Source organism: Micropterus dolomieu, linkage group LG15, assembly GCF_021292245.1.
Source record: "Micropterus dolomieu isolate WLL.071019.BEF.003 ecotype Adirondacks linkage group LG15, ASM2129224v1, whole genome shotgun sequence".
Taxonomy (NCBI): Eukaryota; Metazoa; Chordata; class Actinopteri; order Centrarchiformes; family Centrarchidae; genus Micropterus; species Micropterus dolomieu.
The window spans coordinates 3,760,095-3,780,206 of NC_060164.1; the positions used below are offsets into that span (position 1 = coordinate 3,760,095).

A 20,112-nucleotide genomic window follows, 5' to 3' on the forward strand; every position below is an offset into this window, starting at 1 on the left:
TGGTGCCAGACGGGCTGGTCTGAGTATTTCAGAAACTGCTGATCTACTGGGATTTTCATGCACAACCATCTCTAGGGTTTACAGAGAATGGTCCAAATCTCCAGTGAGAAAACATCCAGTGAGCAGCAGTTGTGTGGATGAAAATGCCTTGTTGATGTCAGAGGTCAGAGGAGAATGGGCAGACTGGTTCGAGATGACAGAAAGGCAACGGTACCTCAAATAACCACTTGTTACAACCAAGGTATGCAGAATACCATCTCTGAACGCACAACACGTGGAACCTTGAAGCAGATGGGCTACAGGAGCAGAAGGCCACACCAGGGGCCACTCCTGTCAGCTAAGAACAGGAAACTGAGGTTACAGTTCACACAGGCTCACCAAAACTGGACAACAGAAGATTGGAAAAAACGTTGCCTGGTCTGATGAGTCTCGATTTCAGCTGCACCATTCAGATAGTAGGGTCAGATTTTGACATAAACGACATGAAAGCATGGATCCGTCCTGCCTTCTATCAATGGTTAACAAGACTTCCTCCAAGAATTGCATGCACCTCCAAATAATGCTTTTAAACGCTATAATATCCTTTATGGGGTTCATCAATGGTGATAAATGATTCTAAGTATATAATCTATTCTATGAACGTTTAGAGTCGTTAATATTTTATTACACTCAGTAGAAGCAGCATTCATTGAGATTCAGCAAAAATATGCGGTGATAACCCCCTTTGATCAGTGTGCAGAGCAAAGTACCTGAAAAGGACCTTTAAGTGGTGAATGCATATTTCGGCAGAACAGATGATAAAGGCTACCTGCCGAGATTTGCACCCACCTCCTTTAACAGCACAAATGAGCGCGAGGTGCATACAAGCAGGCATGCAGAACTCTGCACAACCGGGCAAGACGCCGACAGCAGAAACATCTGATCAGTTCTGAGTTACAAGTTCGCTATGTCAGATGCAGCCATCTAGCTGGCTATGCTGATTGGATAAATGACGTATGGTGACGTATTGTATTGTGTACAATACGTCACCATACGTGCTTGAAAATTTTTATTTTATGGTCATGTTATCTTTTGGCTTCTATTTATAACTTCAAATTAAACTCAGTTTTAAATCACCATTTTGAAATCTGTTTAGTGCAATTTTATCAATATTATTCTACCATTTCAAAATTGAGAAAAAAATCGCAACTTAGATCGTGGGTTGTGTTTGCTATTAAACTGACCGTAATATTATTTTTTGAAAGAGAATATTACACCCAGTCCTTCTGTTGGCATCTAAATGATCACTGATGGTGAACTTTTATTATGAGTTGGCCTCAAAGGATTTTTAAGTTTTAACATTCCAAATGCTGTAGGCATAACAGACTTGTGGGAGACCTTGGTGCGCACTGGAGGGTCATCATTTTCCAGCTGGACTAGGAATTATTTGGGCTACCTGGGAGAAGCTGGAAGAAGATAAAAAGGTGTTTGGGCTGTTGCGACCCTACAATTGTTTTAAAAATGGATAAATATGGGTCTGCCATCGTTTTGATCTTAATCAACTGCTCAATGTTATTATTGTCATTTGATTTCATTAACCTGTATTCCTCCCACGTTACAGTTGTAAAGAATCTAGGCTGTGCTAAGCTAGATTTAACCTGTGCTACACATTTCAAATTAAACTAAACCAACTGAATGTGCACTGGTAATGTTACGTGCTAGAGACTCACCTGGTATAATCTCTTCTGGTTTGCCAAAAGCCTCCACTGGTCTTTCTGGTGTTGGCAGGGGTTGAGGGTGTAGCGGGTCAATGGGCTTCTGGTAAACGGTGACTGGCTTATTGACAGGTGGATTTGGTAGAACAGTGTAGCCCATTCCACCGGGACAGATCTCTTTGAACTTAGCTACGTAATAAAAAGAAATACAAGGGCTTATCATACAAGTGGAAATAATATTTACAAAGAGACATGTTGATACTATTATCTATTATAAATGCTTTTGGTGTGACTATTAGAGATTATAGTCTACACATTTAGAAGCTGCAAGGGTTCTGACAATGCTAATATAACTAGTAAATAATAACAAAGTTCAAATGTTAGGTACTAGAAAAAACTGGATCACCAGCACACTTTGTAGTTATATCCTCAAATGGCTCAAATTACAGACTAAGCTAACGATACAGTCTTGTCTCCATGAATGCACACAACATTTTAAATAGACCTGACAAGGCAATAAAGCTACAGAGTATATTTCAGAATTTCAATGACTCATCTAAACAACTTTTTACCAAGAACACATTTCCCACATGATAAGATGGAGGTATTAATGAGATAATGACATCTAAAAAGAGATAAAATAATAGTGAAATAAAGAATGCAAAGACTAAAGACAATAAAAAGGTCAACTCCCATGGAGAGGTGATGAGGAACTCATAGACATCACATTACAGTGCACATCTCTTAGTTAGCTGTAGTAACACTTTTCCAGTCCAATTTCTGGAAAATTAAGTAAACCAATGCCAAGCATCCTCCCTCAAACTTCAGCTGCACCACATCTAAAAAGCCACTAATATCTCTCGTTGATGTTCAGTTAGTTGAGTATTTAAAAGGATTCACAGTGAACATTCGGCAGGGCTGCCAATTCATCCCTCATGTATTTGTGTGTTCTACATGCTCTCACCTCCACTCCCCTCACAGCTCTGTCAGAATGCTCTGGTAAACCTCTTTGTTCCCCTGTTTAAACCGACAAACTATCTTACTAGTAGTAGTAGTAGTTGTATTTCTCCTACTGCAGTATTTCTACAACAACTACCCTCAGTGGGATGCAGTGGGATAAATGGGCCACGACAAAGTATCAGGTCTCTGGGTGGGTTGGAATCATAGTGGGTACATCACAAGTCTCCTATTTGTCATTTCCTCGCTCCTCAATCGTCGTTTGAGTTGTTCTGGTCCGCCATCTTGCAGGCCGACCCAAAGCTCGTATTTCTGCTCTAAGGAGCGAGGAGCGATCTCTGTGGAGCCATGAGCGAGGATACACAAGAGTAGCCTTCACGGAAGCCTTTTACTGGCCAACATGCACCCTTATTGGATACCTGTTGATTGACGCATAATGATATTCTGGGTTATTCAAATCGGAGATAATAATAATGAAATACAGATGCTGATAATGAATAGAAAAGCATTTTGCTAATAGGAATGATCATGTGCTTCTGAGCAGGATGCAGTATAAATACAGACTACAGGTTGTTCTTCATGTGTCAGTGTTTTTAAACAGGTAATAGCTACAGAGAGAAAACATGCTGCTCTGACTGTGTGCCTGTATTAGTATTAGTATGGTTTCCTTGCGTCTCTCCATGTAACACTGGTGGGAGGGACTAAGATGCAAGGAAAAGACCCAAGTGAGGAAAATGTTGCTGCAATTAACAGACTTGGGATGTACCCCTTGTTGCACAAAGCTTTAGACTTGGTGCATTTCGGTTATGTGTTAGCATGGCTGGTATTGTTATCACCTTGTGAGTCTGTGTGTGTCATCATGGCAAAATGTGGTCATGGAGACACATACTGTAGAAGGACCGACCACAGAAGTGGTTTTGAGTCCTTTGCCAAGGTGTATGGTCCTGAATATGCCTATCTGATGTATATGTCTATTAGTATTGTTTTATATATTGTTTATAGTGTGTATATATGTGTTCTCTATACTGTAGCCTGGGTCTGATTTTATTATTGTATTAAGTAAGCACATTGTGAGCAATGTACAATCCTGAGTCAAATTCCTCGTATGTGTACACATACCTGGCAAATAAAGCTGATTCTGATTCTGTGGACAGATTTAGTCTGAATAGCGTCACAACTTTGCAAGGTGTATAGTTCAAAATGAAGGCAGAGTTTGAAGATCGGTGTGGTCTGACTGGCGATGGATGTAATAATGTAGAAATGACTGCTGAGTCCTCATGGGTCAGAATGTCACCATGTTGATGGGTGTCGCGGCTGATCCCATCACAAGATGGTCTCTAACTATCTAAGTTATTAAGAAATGTCTCTCTTTCTAAAACACACAATCTGGGTTTGGGTCTCGGGTAAAGACCCATGCAGGCATTAACTCAGTGCTAGCTTTAAGTTTGACTCAATGTAGGAATTGACTGGCATTTCTGCAACACCGCTGGGAATCATTTTTGTCATCATCATTTTCTGATCTGATACCAGTCCTTGCAGTTACGATGGCCTGCTTTACACCATGCTGAGAAGGGACCTGGAGAGTCTAAAGAACTATAAGTTCTACTTAAAGTATCTCTAAAGGCATCCAATAAAGTGTTAGGAGAGCAGAGAGCTCAGGCTTTTACAAAGGCAAGGCTTGTGCCTGTTCCAACACTAAATGCCCGTGTGTAATGGAATGCTTCACTAGTTTTCATCAACACACACCGGCACATTTTTTTTTTGTGAAACTGTAAATATGAGGCAGCAGCAAACCCCTTCTGTGCAAGTGTTGCAAAACAATATGCAGTTCATTCAAGCCATGACAAACACTGTTAACACTGCTAAAGTAAAAGGTCAAGGGTACAACGAGCATTACATGATTCTAATTACCATCACTAAGATTTAACTTGCAAGCTGTCTAAGTAGCTCTATTTAGATAACCTGGTGTAATTAGGGGATGACTTAGATCAGGGGTCGGCAAATCAGTCTGGCATCGGGCCAAATTTTTTTCAAGTCATTAGATGACAGGCCAGAAGATAGTCAGTTTATCATTTATAATCTGCCATTTACTGGCTGCTGTTTAGCTCAGTCAGTAGTGCACAGGACTCCTGTTTGAAGATTTGTGTGTTCAATCCCCATTTGTTACTTGTGTTATTTTTCTCCCTTTTCAACAAATTAATTATGAAGAGATAGTTTTACATGTTCACATTAAGCAGGAGTGTGTTCCATTACATTACATTTCTTCATTTAGCTGACGCTTTTATCCAAAACGACTTACAGTTGCTATACATGTCAGAGGTCACACGCCTCTGAGTATCTCCAGGCAGAGGAAATTCCTGCTTTTCCGATCTCACGTTTTCTGACGACTTTTTCAGAGGTGTGTTAGGCAAGCCAAAGACTCTTTTGAAAAGTAAAAGCTCTCAATTAAACACGACATAAAGTACTGCTGTAAAGACATTCTCATGCTTTTATTTTGTAGGCGCAATCACTTAAGAGATCATCATTGCTATCACTATAATGTTGTGTTGTTTTTTTGGATGATCATGGTGGGAAAGTACAAGGGTCTGAATGTGAATGGAAAATGAATAGCAAAAATCTGCCTGACAACAAGTAAGTTAAACTTTTCTCTCCAACCACAGTAATTTGTTTCTCTAACAATGACATAATGCACAAGAACAGCTAAAGTCAAACTGTATCCTATATATTCCACCTAAACCTCCATGATGATCGCCACAAAATACATGACAGCACATCAGGCTTAAAGGTAACACATGCTTGCAACAACCAAACATTTTAAAATACATTACTATGCACAGGCATCTTAAAGGTCGAACCAACTGCAACTTCCCAAACCCCAAAAAAAGGCCTTACTAAACTGTACTGACATAATGAGTTGTGTAGGGAAAAAAAGATAAACAGGAAAGTAGCAGATGTGGGTGTGACAATAGCTACTGCAAAATGTTTTGTTTATGTATTCTCAAAGCAACTAAAAGTCACTACTTAGCCAAGCTGTGAAACCCATGCAGACAGTACGAACTGGGGAAAAAAAGAATGGGATACACACAGGATCTTTTTTGCCTTCCCTTTTTAAAATTCCTGTCTTTTATTCGAGTTTATAATCATGCAAGATTATTAGACGTTATATTGCTGTTGTAATGAACTGAAAACAGAATGGCTTCTGTTTGCATTCAATTAAATTAAATTCTATTTATATAGCGCCAAATCACAACAACAGTTATCTCTGAGCGCTTTTCATAAAAGAGCAGGTCTAGACCGTACTCTGTGATGATAATTGAAACAGAGGGTGTCGAGCAGGAACACGGGGGCAGCAGGTGCTTTGAGCTAAATGCAAACATCAGAGCTCTAACATGCTCACAATGACAATGCCAACATGCTGATGTGCTGATGTTTAACAGGTCATTTTTACCATGGGTTAGCATGCTAACATTTGAAACTAAAAGTACATCTGAGGTTGATGGGCGTGTCATTAGTTTTGCAGGTGTTTGGGTGTTTGTTTTGGCTTGTTAATTTTGATCTGTGTGTGAGCATCCTTATAATAAGCAATAAGTATTGCAGGACACAAGTCCAAGTGTGTTGAGGCAAGGCCAAACTAAACTGCAAGATTGTTAATTGGTGTTTGGCATGATATTCTCTTCATACAGTTGAGAAAAGAAAGCCTTGGGCTCTTTAGTTCTCACTGAGGCAGGATAAATGTCTGACATGGCTGGTGGCCTTACCTGTTCCTGGAGGGGGGCATTTGTCACAACGAGGGCCCCAGGCTTTGCCCACACTGCAGCAGCAGAGCTGTTTGCTCAGCTGGGCAGACACCGGGTGCAAACACTGCTTCCCTGAGCTGACCAAACGGAAGCAAGCACCCTTCTCCTCTTGGATGGCAGGCGTGTTGGCTGAAGTGGAGCGCAGATGGAGGACAAGAGGAGGAGAGGGGGGGGTGTAGTGCACCAAAGTGTAGGAGGCACATACATGGGGGGATGAAAGAGATGACAGAGAGTGGAGAAATAAAGAGGTCCCCTTCACCAAAGCACCTTACCCTTCTCACCTGAACAAACTAAATATATTTCTAAAACAACACCAGTGCATAAAAAATACAGATTTTGCGGTGAGAAGATAGGGCAACCACATTTGGCACACATTTAAACTAATAAAGCCAAACACAGAAACACATTGGAACACATCAAAGCACAGACATGTTGTAGTAAAAACATGAAAAACATGTTTTCATGCATACATGCACTATGAAAGTCAAGCAGTGGCAGATGTAGGCATGCCGGAGAGTTTGGCTCAGTTTGTTTTTCAGGTTTTGGGGTGTATCCAACACAAAATGCTAACTGGAGACTGTTCTAAGTGGAACACAGAAAAAATAATGACCTCCAAAGTATTCGCAAAAAAATAATCAGATTTTAAAACATCTGATGGTGGTTGTAAAAGGTTGGCTGAAGCTTGTTCAGTAGTTTTATGTCACAGTTTTGGGTTTAAGTGTTATTATTTTTCTTATTTTGTTGAATGCTTCCTCTTGTGTCTTTTTGAACTTTTCTTCCTGTCGTGTATTCCTGCTCTGCGTTTTTTAGGTTGTTTTCACCATGTTATTTATTTATTCATTCATTCCCTTTCCTCTTGTGTTTGGTTTATTTCATTATGTTTTTTCCTGTTTCCTGTTTTACTTTGGTATTTTCCTCTTTTCTCTTTCGGTTCACTTCACTTCCCCCTTGTGTAATTGTTTGTGTCTCATTATCTTGTCCTCACTAGAGTATTTAGTTTGTTCTGTTCCCTTTTGTCTTTGCCAGGTCATTGTTGTCATCTGACCCATGTCACAACTATTTTTCCCTACTGTCTTTTTTCCCTCTTTTTTCTGGATTATTGGTTTAACTTTAGACATTGCCTGTTTTTCAGGATTTTGAACGGAGGACTTTAGATCTGTTGCTAGTGTTGGACTACTTTCCCTGGTTTTAGCTCTCTGCCTGCCATTTCACCATCCTGTACGTTTTGCCCCTGTTGTGGCTTACTCATTGAAATCACTGCACTGAACCTGCTCTGCGTCTGCTGTCTGCTTTGGGCCCAAACCCTTGATTTCCTGCTACCCCTTTAGCAGCTACTGTGATATTTTAATTAAGCAATTGCTGTATCACTGCTAACGAAACAAAACAAAGGACAAAATAGTTCAAAGTTCAAAATCTTTACTGTTTATTAGTTGAGAACAAAATGACGTAACAACGATCATCAGAAACCAAAATCACCAGCCGCCTGAGTGCTGGATTCAAAATCACACCGAAAATCAAAGTGAAAAACTGAAATCACAGGCTGATCTAACCTGTGTTACTTTTATCACAGCAACATATTGTGACTCAGCAGTGTGTTTGGTCCACACGTGCCTGTACGCACTCCTGACAGCATCTGGGCATGCTCCTGATGAGATGGTGGATGGGGTCACGGGGGATCTCCTCCCAGACCTGGATCAGGGCATCCGTGAGCTCCAGGACAGTCTGTGGCGATACTTGGCAGCCACGATACATAACATGCCAGAGGGCCCACTGCACCAGGAGGAGTCGGAAGCATAACGTTCTCCACGGTGTCTCCAGACTCTTTCACGTCTGTCACATATGCTCAGTGTGAACCTGCTCTCATCTTGGAAGAGAGTGAAGCGCTAATGGCGGACCTGCCAATTCTGGTCTTCTCTGCACAGTGCTGGGCTGTGAGCACAGGTCCCACTAGAGGATGTTGGGCCCCTCATGCGACCCTTATAGAGTCTGTTTCTGACAGTTTGGTTAGAAACATGCAGACCAGTAGCCTGCTGAAGGTCATTTTGTGGGGCCTCCTGTTCCTCCTCCCACAAAGCAGCAGATACCGGTCTGCTGCTGAGTTGATGCCATTCTACAGCCCTGTCCAGCTTTCCTCATGTAACGGCCCATCTCCTGGTTATCTCCTTCATGCTCTTGAGACTGTGCTGGAAATCCCAGCAAAAACATCTTGCGACGGCACCTATGGATGTGCTCTCCTGAAGAAGCTGGACTTCCTGTGCAACCTGAATGGGCTGCAGGTACCGCCTCACGCCACCAGTAGTGACAAGGACACTAGCAAAACGCAAAACTAGAGAACAATCAGTCAGGAAGTTTAAGGAGAGAGCAGTTGTCTGAGGCTGTTGCTTCTCCAGTGCATCAGTGTCATCAAAACAAGTGACATTGATTCACAATCGTTAAGCTCCCTAACTGGTCGGATTGATATCCCTGAAGTTTAATTGACTTGATGTTATACTGTGATGATTAAGTGTTTGTTTTTAGCAGTGTAAACAAAGTTTAAGCACATGGGTACACACTTAAAAACATATACAGCAGAAGTTAAGGCATTTTCTTGTTTGAACATTTACCATAGTGATCATACTATCATACGTATTGACGTTATTGGCTGTGTGACGCCCTGTAGGGTCATGAGTGGGTGTGGCCTATCTCTCTCTCCCTTGTAGAAGTAGAGCTGATTGTGATAACTGGAGGCACCTTCTCATTCAGCCGGGAGCTGCTGTTGAGCCGAGGTCAGACCTCCCTTCCGGGTCTTTCTCCCAGGTTTGTTTTTCTTTGGTTTTGGGTATTTATCTTGTTTTTGCCTACTACAACACCTTCACTCACATAAATTCATGCATCCATCATCCTCCTTGATAATTAAGCAATATTGTTCACAATAATTGCAATATGACTTTTTCTCCAAATCGTGCAGCCCTGCTTTGTGTACATGAACGTACCCAAACAAAAATGTAACAAGACTAAGACACTACAGCCATGCTATCAGCTCTGAGGTTCTTAGACACAGTGGTGCTGAGCTAAACACAAACGTCAGAATGCTAACATGTATATTTCAGTCTGGATCAGTGGTGGACCGCCAACTGACTGGCCAATCAACAAACTTCTTCTTCCATTCTTTGTGGTTTTAGGGGGAGTTACATGCTGGAACACCAGTTTATATGTCCGCTCAGTACTTCTGTGCAGACGCTCCGCTTGTAGTGCAGGTTGTCAACCTCCTTCAACCTTCTAGCTATTGATGGTAATGTTGATTATAGTTATTAAATTAATTATTCATTTATAGTTTTGAGTTATGAGACTAAATAAATTAAGTGGCTGTCAGTTTTATCTTTTTTAAGAGCAGGGTATTAATGTTAAATAAAAGTCATATTGATTATTATTCAATTATTTAATATAAATATTGAGGCCATTTAAACCATCATTCAGTACATCCCCTTAAAAAAAGCCTGTGTAGTTTTTTCAAGGTTCTGGAGTGGTTGACGTTCTACTGTTTTGTGTTTCCTGTTTTACTTTGTAGTTTGTCTGCCCTTAGTGTCTTTGTCTTGTTTTACTTCCTGTGTATGTGTTCAGTGATTAGCTAGTGGTTTCCCCTGTGTGTGTGTGATTATGTTCACACCCACTGGTGTATTTAGTTGGTCACTTGTTCATTGTTTTTCACTGTGGATGACTTGCTAACTAGTTTTCATGTCTGCCATTTCTGGTTAATTCCCAGTGTTTCTCAAAATGCTGAGCTATTCCTTTAATGCTCCCTGATTCCTTTGATCATCCTTGATCGGCTGCCTGTGGCTGAGGAGGTAGAGCGGGTCATCCAGTGATCTCCACCACCACATGTTGAAGTGTCCTTTGGCAAGGCAGTGGACCCCAAATTGCTCCCAATGTTTGGCCAGACCAAGCATGGTAGCTCTCTGCCACTGGTGTGTAAATGTGTGCGTGAATAAGCATAACCTTGTACAAAGAGCTTTAGATAAAATCGCTATATAAATGAAGCTATTTACCTTGAGGCGCCACCATACATGACTACAGTCCACTGTGATGTAGATATTATATGTATATATAATGTCCCGCAGTTCAGTGTTTGTCATATCAAAAACAGTCAAAGAAACTATACTGGAGGAAAGGAATTGTATAGAGGTATATTCCAAGGAAAAGGTATAAAAAATCTGCAACATTTAAAGTTCCCAGGAGCAAAGTAAACTCCACTATTGTGAAATAAAAGAAGTCTGAAACTATCTTTTCCTCTTTGCCATCTGGCCAAAATGAGTAAATAGGCAAGGAGGGCCTTGGTCAGGCTGGTAACTAAGAAATCAATGGCCTCTCTCTGCAGGGTTCGTCTGCAGAAATGAGACAACCTGCCAAAAAGAAAATACATTCCCTGCAGCACTCTGCCACTCTGGCAGAGTGAGCAGACGGAGCAGCTCCTGAGCAAAAGGCAGCTGACAGCCAACCTGGAGTTTGGCAAGCTGCACTTAAAGGACTGTGAGAGCATGAGGAAAATGTTTCTGCGGTTTGATGAGACAAAAAGTGAACTCTTTGGACTTAATACTGTGCACTGCACCTGCCAAGTGATGAGCATCATGCTATGCTATGTCTTGCAAGGACAAATCTTCAAAGAAAACTATGTCAGACTTAGTGCCTCAGTATGCTCCAAACAAAGTCCTTGTCACATTGTATATAATCTAAAAATCTCCCGTCCGAAATCTTTTGTAACTTTCCAAAATTTAAAATCACATACATCTTTATGTGGAAGCGATTGACTGGGTGTGCTGCATTGAGCCAGTAGACAGGATTTGAACATCTCTCTTGAGCTCTCTTTTTTTAAATTCTTAACACAATTACTTCTATCACTTCTCCTGAGGATGGAGTGCTACACCATGAATGCAACTCGAACCGGGTTAACATGAATGTTATCCCCATTTGTACAATTCATCACGTTGCGATAACAAAGACATGCAAAAGATCCAGAAATCTTGAAGAGAGATTGGAGAGGCAGGAGGACACTAAAGCCCTGCTTCCATCTAGCCAATTTTAAGCAGACTTTTAAAATGTTAAAAAAAAAAAGAAGAAACAAAGACAATGCGAAATAGGTGCTTTTAGATCAGCTGCTTTGGAGTGAATAAACCAGAGTACGGCAAAGGTAGTTGTCACAGACGAGTTGCAAACCAGAAACAAAACCAGTCACATGGACCTGAGACAAATGGAGACAGGTCCTCAGGAATGTGTTTCAAGTGTGGGTAAGTTGCTACAGCCATGTCTTTATTAGAATATCCAACCAGACAGCAGAAGCGGCTGATCAGTCGTGAGTTGAATGTTCGCTACGTCAGAACTTATCCGGCAAAAGTGTTTCCATCTCCCTTTTAGCGCAATAACTCTTTTCGACAAAGGCAAATTACACCTCAAGTGGTCGGAAAATGTTTTTGCAAAATTTCTTTGCGAATTTTGCTGTTTCCATCAAGCTTTTCTAATGCGATACTTAATAATGCGCATAAAAAAAATTTGATAATAACACAACTTGCGACAGCAGGCTTTCCACACTGCATTTATGATTGGATCTCTCTTCCCCACTCTTTACAGTATGCAAATAAACACATACATCATTGTCTGCAAAGTCCAAATGTTTTGCATTTTTTAACCTGAATTTTATGAATTTACTGTTTACCAGACCAAAAACAAGAGAAGGATTAGGTTGGATAAATGATAAACGCTGCTGGAGCGGAGTGTTACTGAGGGCCGGTCCTCACTGATTACTGTACAGAAACAACTTTCTGCCAACTCCAGGCAAAAGATTTGATCGGATGTACTTCAACCCCACAAATTAAATCACTGATCACAGCCATTCAGTTGAAATGAAGAGATTTTGCCAAATATTTGCCATTTTACCTGGACCCAAAAAAGTGGCAGAAAATGACACTTTAAGCACAGATCACCATAATTAGCAAAAGTGACACGGAGTAGAATTAGATTTGTTCTGTGTTAACTTCAGCACCCTGTCCAGCAACATCTGGTCACAGGATAGAAATTAAAAGATACAATATAAAGGGTACAAGTATATCGCTGGAGTTTTCAATCACAGGTGAGCCATCAGCTTGGAGTGTGTGTGTGTGTGTGTGTGTGTGTGTGTGTGTGTGTGTGTGTGTGTGTGTTTGCACAGCTCTTGGAAGTCAGTGCTAAGAATAACACGTTTGTTAAGTCTCCTCTGCTGAGCCCTTTCGTTTTAACAGTGATGGTGATGAAGGAACACTTCCTCATTAGCCATGAGATAAAAGAGAATCGGGACACAACCCCATTCCCCAACCCCTCAACTTTCTTCCTCAAACACACACACAGCTGATCAATCATGTTCAAGACCACTTTGGCACTTTTGCATGCACGTTGCTTAACTAACTACATCTTCTCTGTGTTGCCCCTCATCCTCTCTGTCCTGCTCCTTTTATATGAGACACGTGTGATATGTTGGGTTCGGCTGTATTTTGTGCTTTGCAGTACATGCTTGAGGGGGAAACAGAATTATGCAATAAACACCATGCTTTCATCCATGCACTGTATTCATCAGCATATCTTTAGTGCATTCCTAGCAGCCCTATGCTATGCTTGTACTTTGGGGCAGGTGGTGGGGGAAATCATGAAACGCATATGTCCCATGTCTACTGTCATGTGATGGGAAATATCAAACTCCTATTGTATGAGCAAATCTGCACATCATAGACCAGCATGCAAATGTAATGCATTCAGTAGTTGTCAATGTATAGTTGTGGCTCAGTCTGACACTGTTGGATGTTCTGGGTTTGGATGATAATTAATGAGAAATTAATGAGAGAAAGAAACTGAAATAGACAATATTAGATTGTGGGACTTACATATGCACATGGTGAGCGTGGGGTCAGGGACATAGCCAGGTTTACACATGCACCTGTAGCTGCCCATGGTGTTCAGACAGTTCCCATTAGGACACACTCCCTGTAGCTGGCACTCATCTAAATCTGTGAATCAACAAAAAAATAAAACACAATAAATCCAGGAAACATTGCCAGATGGGACACAGAGATGTTTATAATTTTCTCAATTACTGTACTTAGTTACACAAAAGACATCTGGCGCATGTTCAAAGTCCATGCTACAGACACGTTCCTTGACAGGGCTGGACCAGCAGTTGTTAATGAGAATGGCAAGACCCCCTCCTTCCCTAGTACTGCTCTCCTCTTGGTTTCTATCTGCTTGTACAGTCTCGGTCGGTGATGTTGGCGTTACATTTTGAAAGAGATTAGGCATTTGGTAGGTAGTATATGTGCTTGAAGAGTTAAAGCTGTGGGACTGTGGGAAAAAACACTGCCCCACACTGTAGCTGATCATGAATGGGTGAATGAGCGACAAAAACTGTAGACGTGCTGAATGCGCTGTTTAATTTGATGTCAAAGGTCAACACTACACGTGATAAAGAACACAAAAAAAAGGATATGGTGGATTACAGAAGTCCCGGCACCTCCTGAGGGACAACAAAGTCTAGGATAACACACACACTGAGTCTGGCAGCAGTCTGACTCAGCAGCAGGTCCTCTCTTTCTCCTCTCAGAGCTCTTCTGCTTCTAGCCACAGAGCTGGCAAACACTGTGGATAACATGGCACTGTGCCTCATTACTGGTGGTAATGGTGCCTCCAGTGCCCTCTATTGGGACTATAAAGAACCACAAATTATTGTGGGGAATGATTCTCCCAACAGAACAGCATAATGTGCCCATATGAACACTGAAACAGGTTTTCAGTCAGCCCAGCTTTCAATATAATTAATTAGGGACATAATTCACAGTTGCTCTGTGTGAAAATGCACGTTCAACTAAAGCTAATATAAGGTTTCACCAGTCTGAGTTAATCCAATTAAACTGGTATCTTATAAGTTACAGTCTTTTTTGTCCAAAATTTCCCTGATGTTTGATGAAGAACACCAGACTATGTTCTTACCATTTATTGAGAACCAATCTAAGCTCATTTAGTCTCAGTTTATTTTTACTGAAATTGGCTTTCAAAGCTACTACCGTAGTATGTCTGCACTGGTCTTTCAGTGCACTGACTTCAAGTAATAATAATAATAATAATAATTATAAGGTAATATATAGTGCTTACTTTCAAACATTAAAGTTTCTGAGACCTCCTCCTCTATTGGTACCAGTGGGATTTCTGTTCATCTGAATAGCTGTTAAGGTCGGCTGTTTTGGAGCTCTGTATGTTTGCTATAAGGTCTATGACAGCATTCATGCCTGGCCAATACAAGTCTCAACAAGGGGAGACCTAATCCTTTGTGTGTGTCTTTGCTTTGTAGTTCGTACTGCAGTGCAACACAGATGCTGCTAAGTGACTCCTCAAGTCCAAACATGGCTGAACAGGAAGGAGCACTTCCCCACCATGTTCTGGCCAGTCAACCTGAACAGTCTTTTGAACATGACGCTTGTTGAAACTTAGCCCCAGACTGCAGAGACACACAGAAACTTCTTAGCGAACCTTTGCAGCAAGAACCAAACTAGCGTACAAATTGAAAGTTTGAGGTGATGATGGCACTAGATGAAAGGTCAGATGATCACCAAAGTGACTGCAAATAATTTTGAAGGGAAATGAATGTGCGTACCAAATTACACATATATACACACACACACACATAAGATAAGATATTTTAACCACAAATGTCAGGGAAAGTATTACCTTGGCAATGAGAGCTGTTGATTCTCTTGTAACCCTCCGGACAATCTATCAGAGGGATCGCTGAGAAGAGGAGAATGTAAAATGAAAAGAGACGGCAGCAAACATTTATTAGTCATTACATTCAGGCATTTAATGAATGGTTAAATTTTCATACACAATACACTGCAAACATGTTTTTTTCAGTTTTCAGGTCCGATTTAACCTTGGTTCCCTATATTACCATCACCCACACACCATCGTCATTGTTTTGCCACAAATGATCAATAAAGCAGTTCCAATTTTAAATTTAAACCTTTTTAGTGGAATGTGTAGCTTTTCTCTCACATCAGTTTGAAACAGTAGATTGTTTTCCAGCTTTCCAGGGGAGACTGTTCTACGTAAACTGTACTGTGGATTCTTCTCAGATGTCCTGTATCTCAAACTATCCAATCAATGTTTGAAATAATTTAGAGGCCCTAAAATAATAAACTCTGCTACTTCATGTTTTAAAGATGTCTCCTTAACAATTTCAAAGAATCTCAAAATCATTCATTCTGAGTGATCAATATTTTTGCATGGGTTGCCTATATAAGCCTCACAAAATTAAATTTTTACTTATTTCAAAAAATCTTATATGTTTGTGCTCTAATTTGTTACATGCTAGTTTATTAATGTTTTGCATTGTTTTATTTTGTAATCAAATTCCAATAGTTATCAACAAATTATAGTTATCAATACACAGAAAATGTTCCAAACGTAGTATTCATGTAAACTGATGATAAGACTGTGCCGTCATAAATCTACTGAGTTATCAGGTGCGCACGTTCTCAATAACAGAGGTGATAATGGGGCAGTGGATAAGACACATGCCTTTAGTGTGAAAGACCCAGGTTCAATCGCCCACTGTCTCTGAGCAAGACACTTAACTCCTGGTTGCTCCAGAGGCATGTGACCTCTGACATGTATCAAAATTGTGAGTTGCTTTGGATAAAAGTGTCAGATAAATGTAAACTGGTGTTTCTAGTTCAAGTTGGGCCCTTAACAACGAACAGTGTGTTCCAGCATTTGAGAACCACCTCTGTTTTTTTTTTTTTTTACTTCTGCCCACTTATTATTAAACACTGGCCAGTACCAAGCAAGCTATATTCACTTCTGACTGTGACAGCCAACAGCATTCTAGCTAAGAACAACCAGCTAACTTGTTAAAATTGCAATAACTGTTTTTTTAGCTACTTGAGGGCAACAGGAACAGTGAACAGTACAGGTAGTGAGTGTACAGTGGGTTTTTATAGCTTTTTCTCTAAAAACTAGGCTATAAGTGAACCAAAAAAAGTGTAGGCCGGACAGCTAAACAATGAGCTTAAACTCACTCACATTGTTCTTTGATACTGATTATAGCCACTTTAAGCTAACTAGCATAGATTTATTATATTTAGTGCGAGTGTGTGATTGACAATTGTATTGCAATGTTTTATCCAACGCTATGCAGCCTTGGGGGATTTCTGCAATCAAGCCCCTAGAGAAGCTAAAAGTTTCAGTGCATTTCTCTCTTGGTTCCAGTGTTAAGACATTTTTTTTCTCTGTGGTCGTTCAATAAAATGAGCAAAAAGCACTGAGTTTGGAACCGTACCATATTATATTTTGTTAGGAGATGTTCTCCCTAAATAAGTCACCCATTGGTTACATAACCGTTGTCGTACTTTAATATTCTGCTCTGGAAAAATCTCCATCTCCAACTGTCTGCATTCTTATCCCATTAATGCATGTTACTAACTCCACTTCGCACTCGTCCCTCTCCTCTCTCCTACTGTCACTTTCTGCAGATGATTCAGGTCCAGAGCTGTGGAGTCTGGATCTGTGTTTGTGAGCCACCTGCTGCCCCCATGTTCCTGCTGACACCCACTGCTACAAATAATATTAGTCCTATTTTCATTATCATTATTATTACTATAATTATTAGTACTGTTATTCACTTTCATTGCTGTCTGTACCACTACCCCCCCCCCCCCTCCCCGCACCAACCGGTTGAGGCAGTTGGCCACCCACCATGAGCCATGGTTCTGTTTGAGTTTTCTATTTTATTGCAAAGAGTACGGTCTAGACATGCTCTATATGAAAAGAGCAATGAGATAACTGTTGTTATGAACTGACGCTATATAAATAAAACTGAATTGAAATTGAATTAAATTGATTGAGACCGACATGAAAAGACTCGGGGCAGTGGCTGGAGGCTAAAGAGCTGAAAGCTGCTCAGACAGCCAGTAGCTCACAATAAACACACTCAAGTCAAACTGCATGTTAGAGGCTGGGCTCTGCTGTAACGGTGGACAAAGGCACCAGTAGGGAGTTGGTACCCAAATACCTGAAAGCAGATTGATATTTCGCTCAACGGGAAACAACAAGGCAATGTTTGTTTGACCAATAAAGCCAGTTTATTTACCAGCTACCAGTGTCTCCATGGCACAATGGACCATTTCACACTTCTTCAAAATCTAAACTCATGCCCCTGCCATTCCTGAGGAGAACAGAGGGAAGGACAAACCTCTGGCTTTGTAGTGACTCCCACAGAAATATGTGACTAGTCATGCTGACATTTCCGTCTGTGGTCTATGAGGCATGTGGGCTAAACGCTGGTATGAGTAGCTACTGATTTTAAATGTGAAATTTCTCTAAATCCTAATCATCTCTCACCTGAGTTCACGTTTTAATGCATATAATAAATCAGGAATTGATGTCATACCTTTACTGATCCAACAAAACCTAATATCTGTCCTCTGTTTGTGTAAGTATAAGTAGTCTGTTATGAGCGTAAACTGTACACATTAACTTCAGTTTACTGGTCATGTTGAGTACTACTCAGCCCGTGGAAACGCTTGCATTACAAACTTGAGGTTTAAAGTTTGAAAGATGCTGTCATTTCTAAGGAAGAGAGAGTGTAAGGAAACATGCGTGGCTGAGTTGCATTATGGGAAATGTAGGATCCAGTGTGGTTAGAGCTTGACCCATGCTAGGGATTAAAAGTCAGGATAGCTCTTGAACCATTCTTTGTTTAATTTGTCTTTGTTTGTGAGTTTCCCAACCAATGAGACAGCAATAATAAAGCACTCTATATAGTAGTCTCCTGAATGGTCTAATGATATTAGGTTAATGTCATGGCCATCACTTTTAATTACTTCAAATTTGTTTGTGTGAAATGTAGTTTTATCTGTCGGTATGACATGGAGAATCACTCTGAATACGACATCAATGAGCTTCGGCTCAGCTATCAAAAATTGACCCAGAATCTGAGAGTGAACTGCTGAATGTATTACTGAGCTTAGTTTATTGTAATTTCTTACCAAAATGCTCTTCGTAGTCATAGGTAAAGCTTCTTCTCATGTTTTATGGATCTTTTTACCAAAGAACCAGCTCATTTCGGACAGAGTTGCTAATGTTTTGCCCTGATGAGTCACAGCTTCATGCGCATCCAAGTCTACAGCTAATGTAAACAATATGTGTAATTGGGTTGTATACAGTTGAAATGGGGAACTTACTGTAACTCTGAGTGTGTCTTTAATGCTCTACATCCAATAGCTTTGGCTTCAAAGACAGGTTCCATAGTTCTATAAAGGGACTATGGTTGAATAGCCAGCTACTTCATAAAAAGCACAGCCACAGTCAGGCTGGCAACCCCCTCTCTGACTCCCCCACACAGCCGGGTAATAACTTCTCTAAAAAGACCTGTGGAGCAGGGGCCTGCACTGCATGCCACCAAGGCATTTAGTGCTTTTCCTCTCTGGAAATAACTGGCAGGGTGACAGTCACCTGTCTTTTAATACCCAAACCAGCACAAGGGTCATATAATGTTTCCTAATTGCTCTGGTTCAGCGTCTTTATTTTGCCTGTTGCTAGCTGAAGCGAAAGTCTGTGAGAGACACTCACTGAGCTGTGTAAAACACATTTTAGGTGTAGGTTTCCAGGTGGCTTGCCATTTCACTCTGTCTTTCTTTTTAAGTATAGTACAACCTAAATTTATAAATAAATCAATAATCTTTTATTCTAGTAGTAAATTACCTCAAAAATGAAAGCTTTAAGTAGTAGCTTAAAGCAGTATCTTTGGTGATGTTTGGTCTTATGGTTTTGCTGCAGTTTTAGCAGAGAAAAAGAAGAAGAATGAGAAGAAAAACAATAGGACACCTAAAAATGAGCAGCAGCCCCAGGCACTACATTTCCCATCTCAACGTCGTCTTTCATTAGACCCTCCCTGCTGTGTAAACAGCCAGGTCTTTCAAACCTCACACCCCCAGTTTGTAATGCAGGCTTTCTGTTTGTATTCTTCAAGCCAAAGTTGAGATAACTTTGATGACATCCCTATGATATCATTATTTTGTCAGACTTGATAAAGCTTCTACAGCTGCCCCATTAAAAGAATGACGTCAGCATTTCAAGTCTAAAATAATAATATAATAATAATAATCCTTATTTGTAGAGCACTTTTCAAAAACAAGTTACAAAGTGCTTTAACAAGTGTAAAGAATAATACAAAAAAAAGATAAGAGCATGAAAATTTAATATAAAATTAGTAAAATACAATAAAATCAAAGGGATAAAATAAAGTCAAATAAGATCGGGAAAAGCTCCCCTATAAAAGTATGTTTTAAGAAGGGACTTAAAAGAGTTCACTGACTCAGCCGACCTGATTTCCTCGGGCAGGCTGTTCCAGAGCCTCGGGGCCCTGACAGCAAACGCTCTGTCCCCTTTAGTTTTCAGTCGAGACTCTGGAACAGACAACAGACCTCTGCCCGAGGATCTCAAGGTACGTGCTGGTGCGTATGGGACTAAAAGGTCCGAAATATAACAAGGCGAGAGGCCATGAAGAGCTTTAAAAGTGATCAATAGAATTTTAAAGTCAATTCTAAAACATACTGGGAGCCAGTGTAATGAAGCTAAAATAGGAGTAATGTGGTCATATTTCTTTGTTCTGGTTA

At 40.5% G+C, this 20,112-nt stretch overlaps 1 protein-coding gene across 1 annotated transcript in view; it reads right to left on the bottom strand.

The window, feature by feature from the left end:
• Positions 1-1,395: 1,395 nt before the first annotated feature.
• LOC123984470 (latent-transforming growth factor beta-binding protein 1-like) overlaps positions 1,396-20,112 on the bottom strand; it is a 22,240-nt gene continuing 3,523 nt past the window's right edge. Inside the window, exons 2-6 of the mRNA XM_046071382.1 lie at positions 15,167-15,226; positions 13,333-13,455; positions 6,410-6,577; positions 1,710-1,883; positions 1,396-1,445 (exon numbers count right to left, since the gene is read on the bottom strand). Of these exons, the coding sequence (XP_045927338.1) occupies positions 1,432-1,445; positions 1,710-1,883; positions 6,410-6,577; positions 13,333-13,455; positions 15,167-15,226 (539 nt within the window). The 3' untranslated portion in view covers positions 1,396-1,431. The remainder of the gene's footprint in view (positions 1,446-1,709; positions 1,884-6,409; positions 6,578-13,332; positions 13,456-15,166; positions 15,227-20,112) is intronic.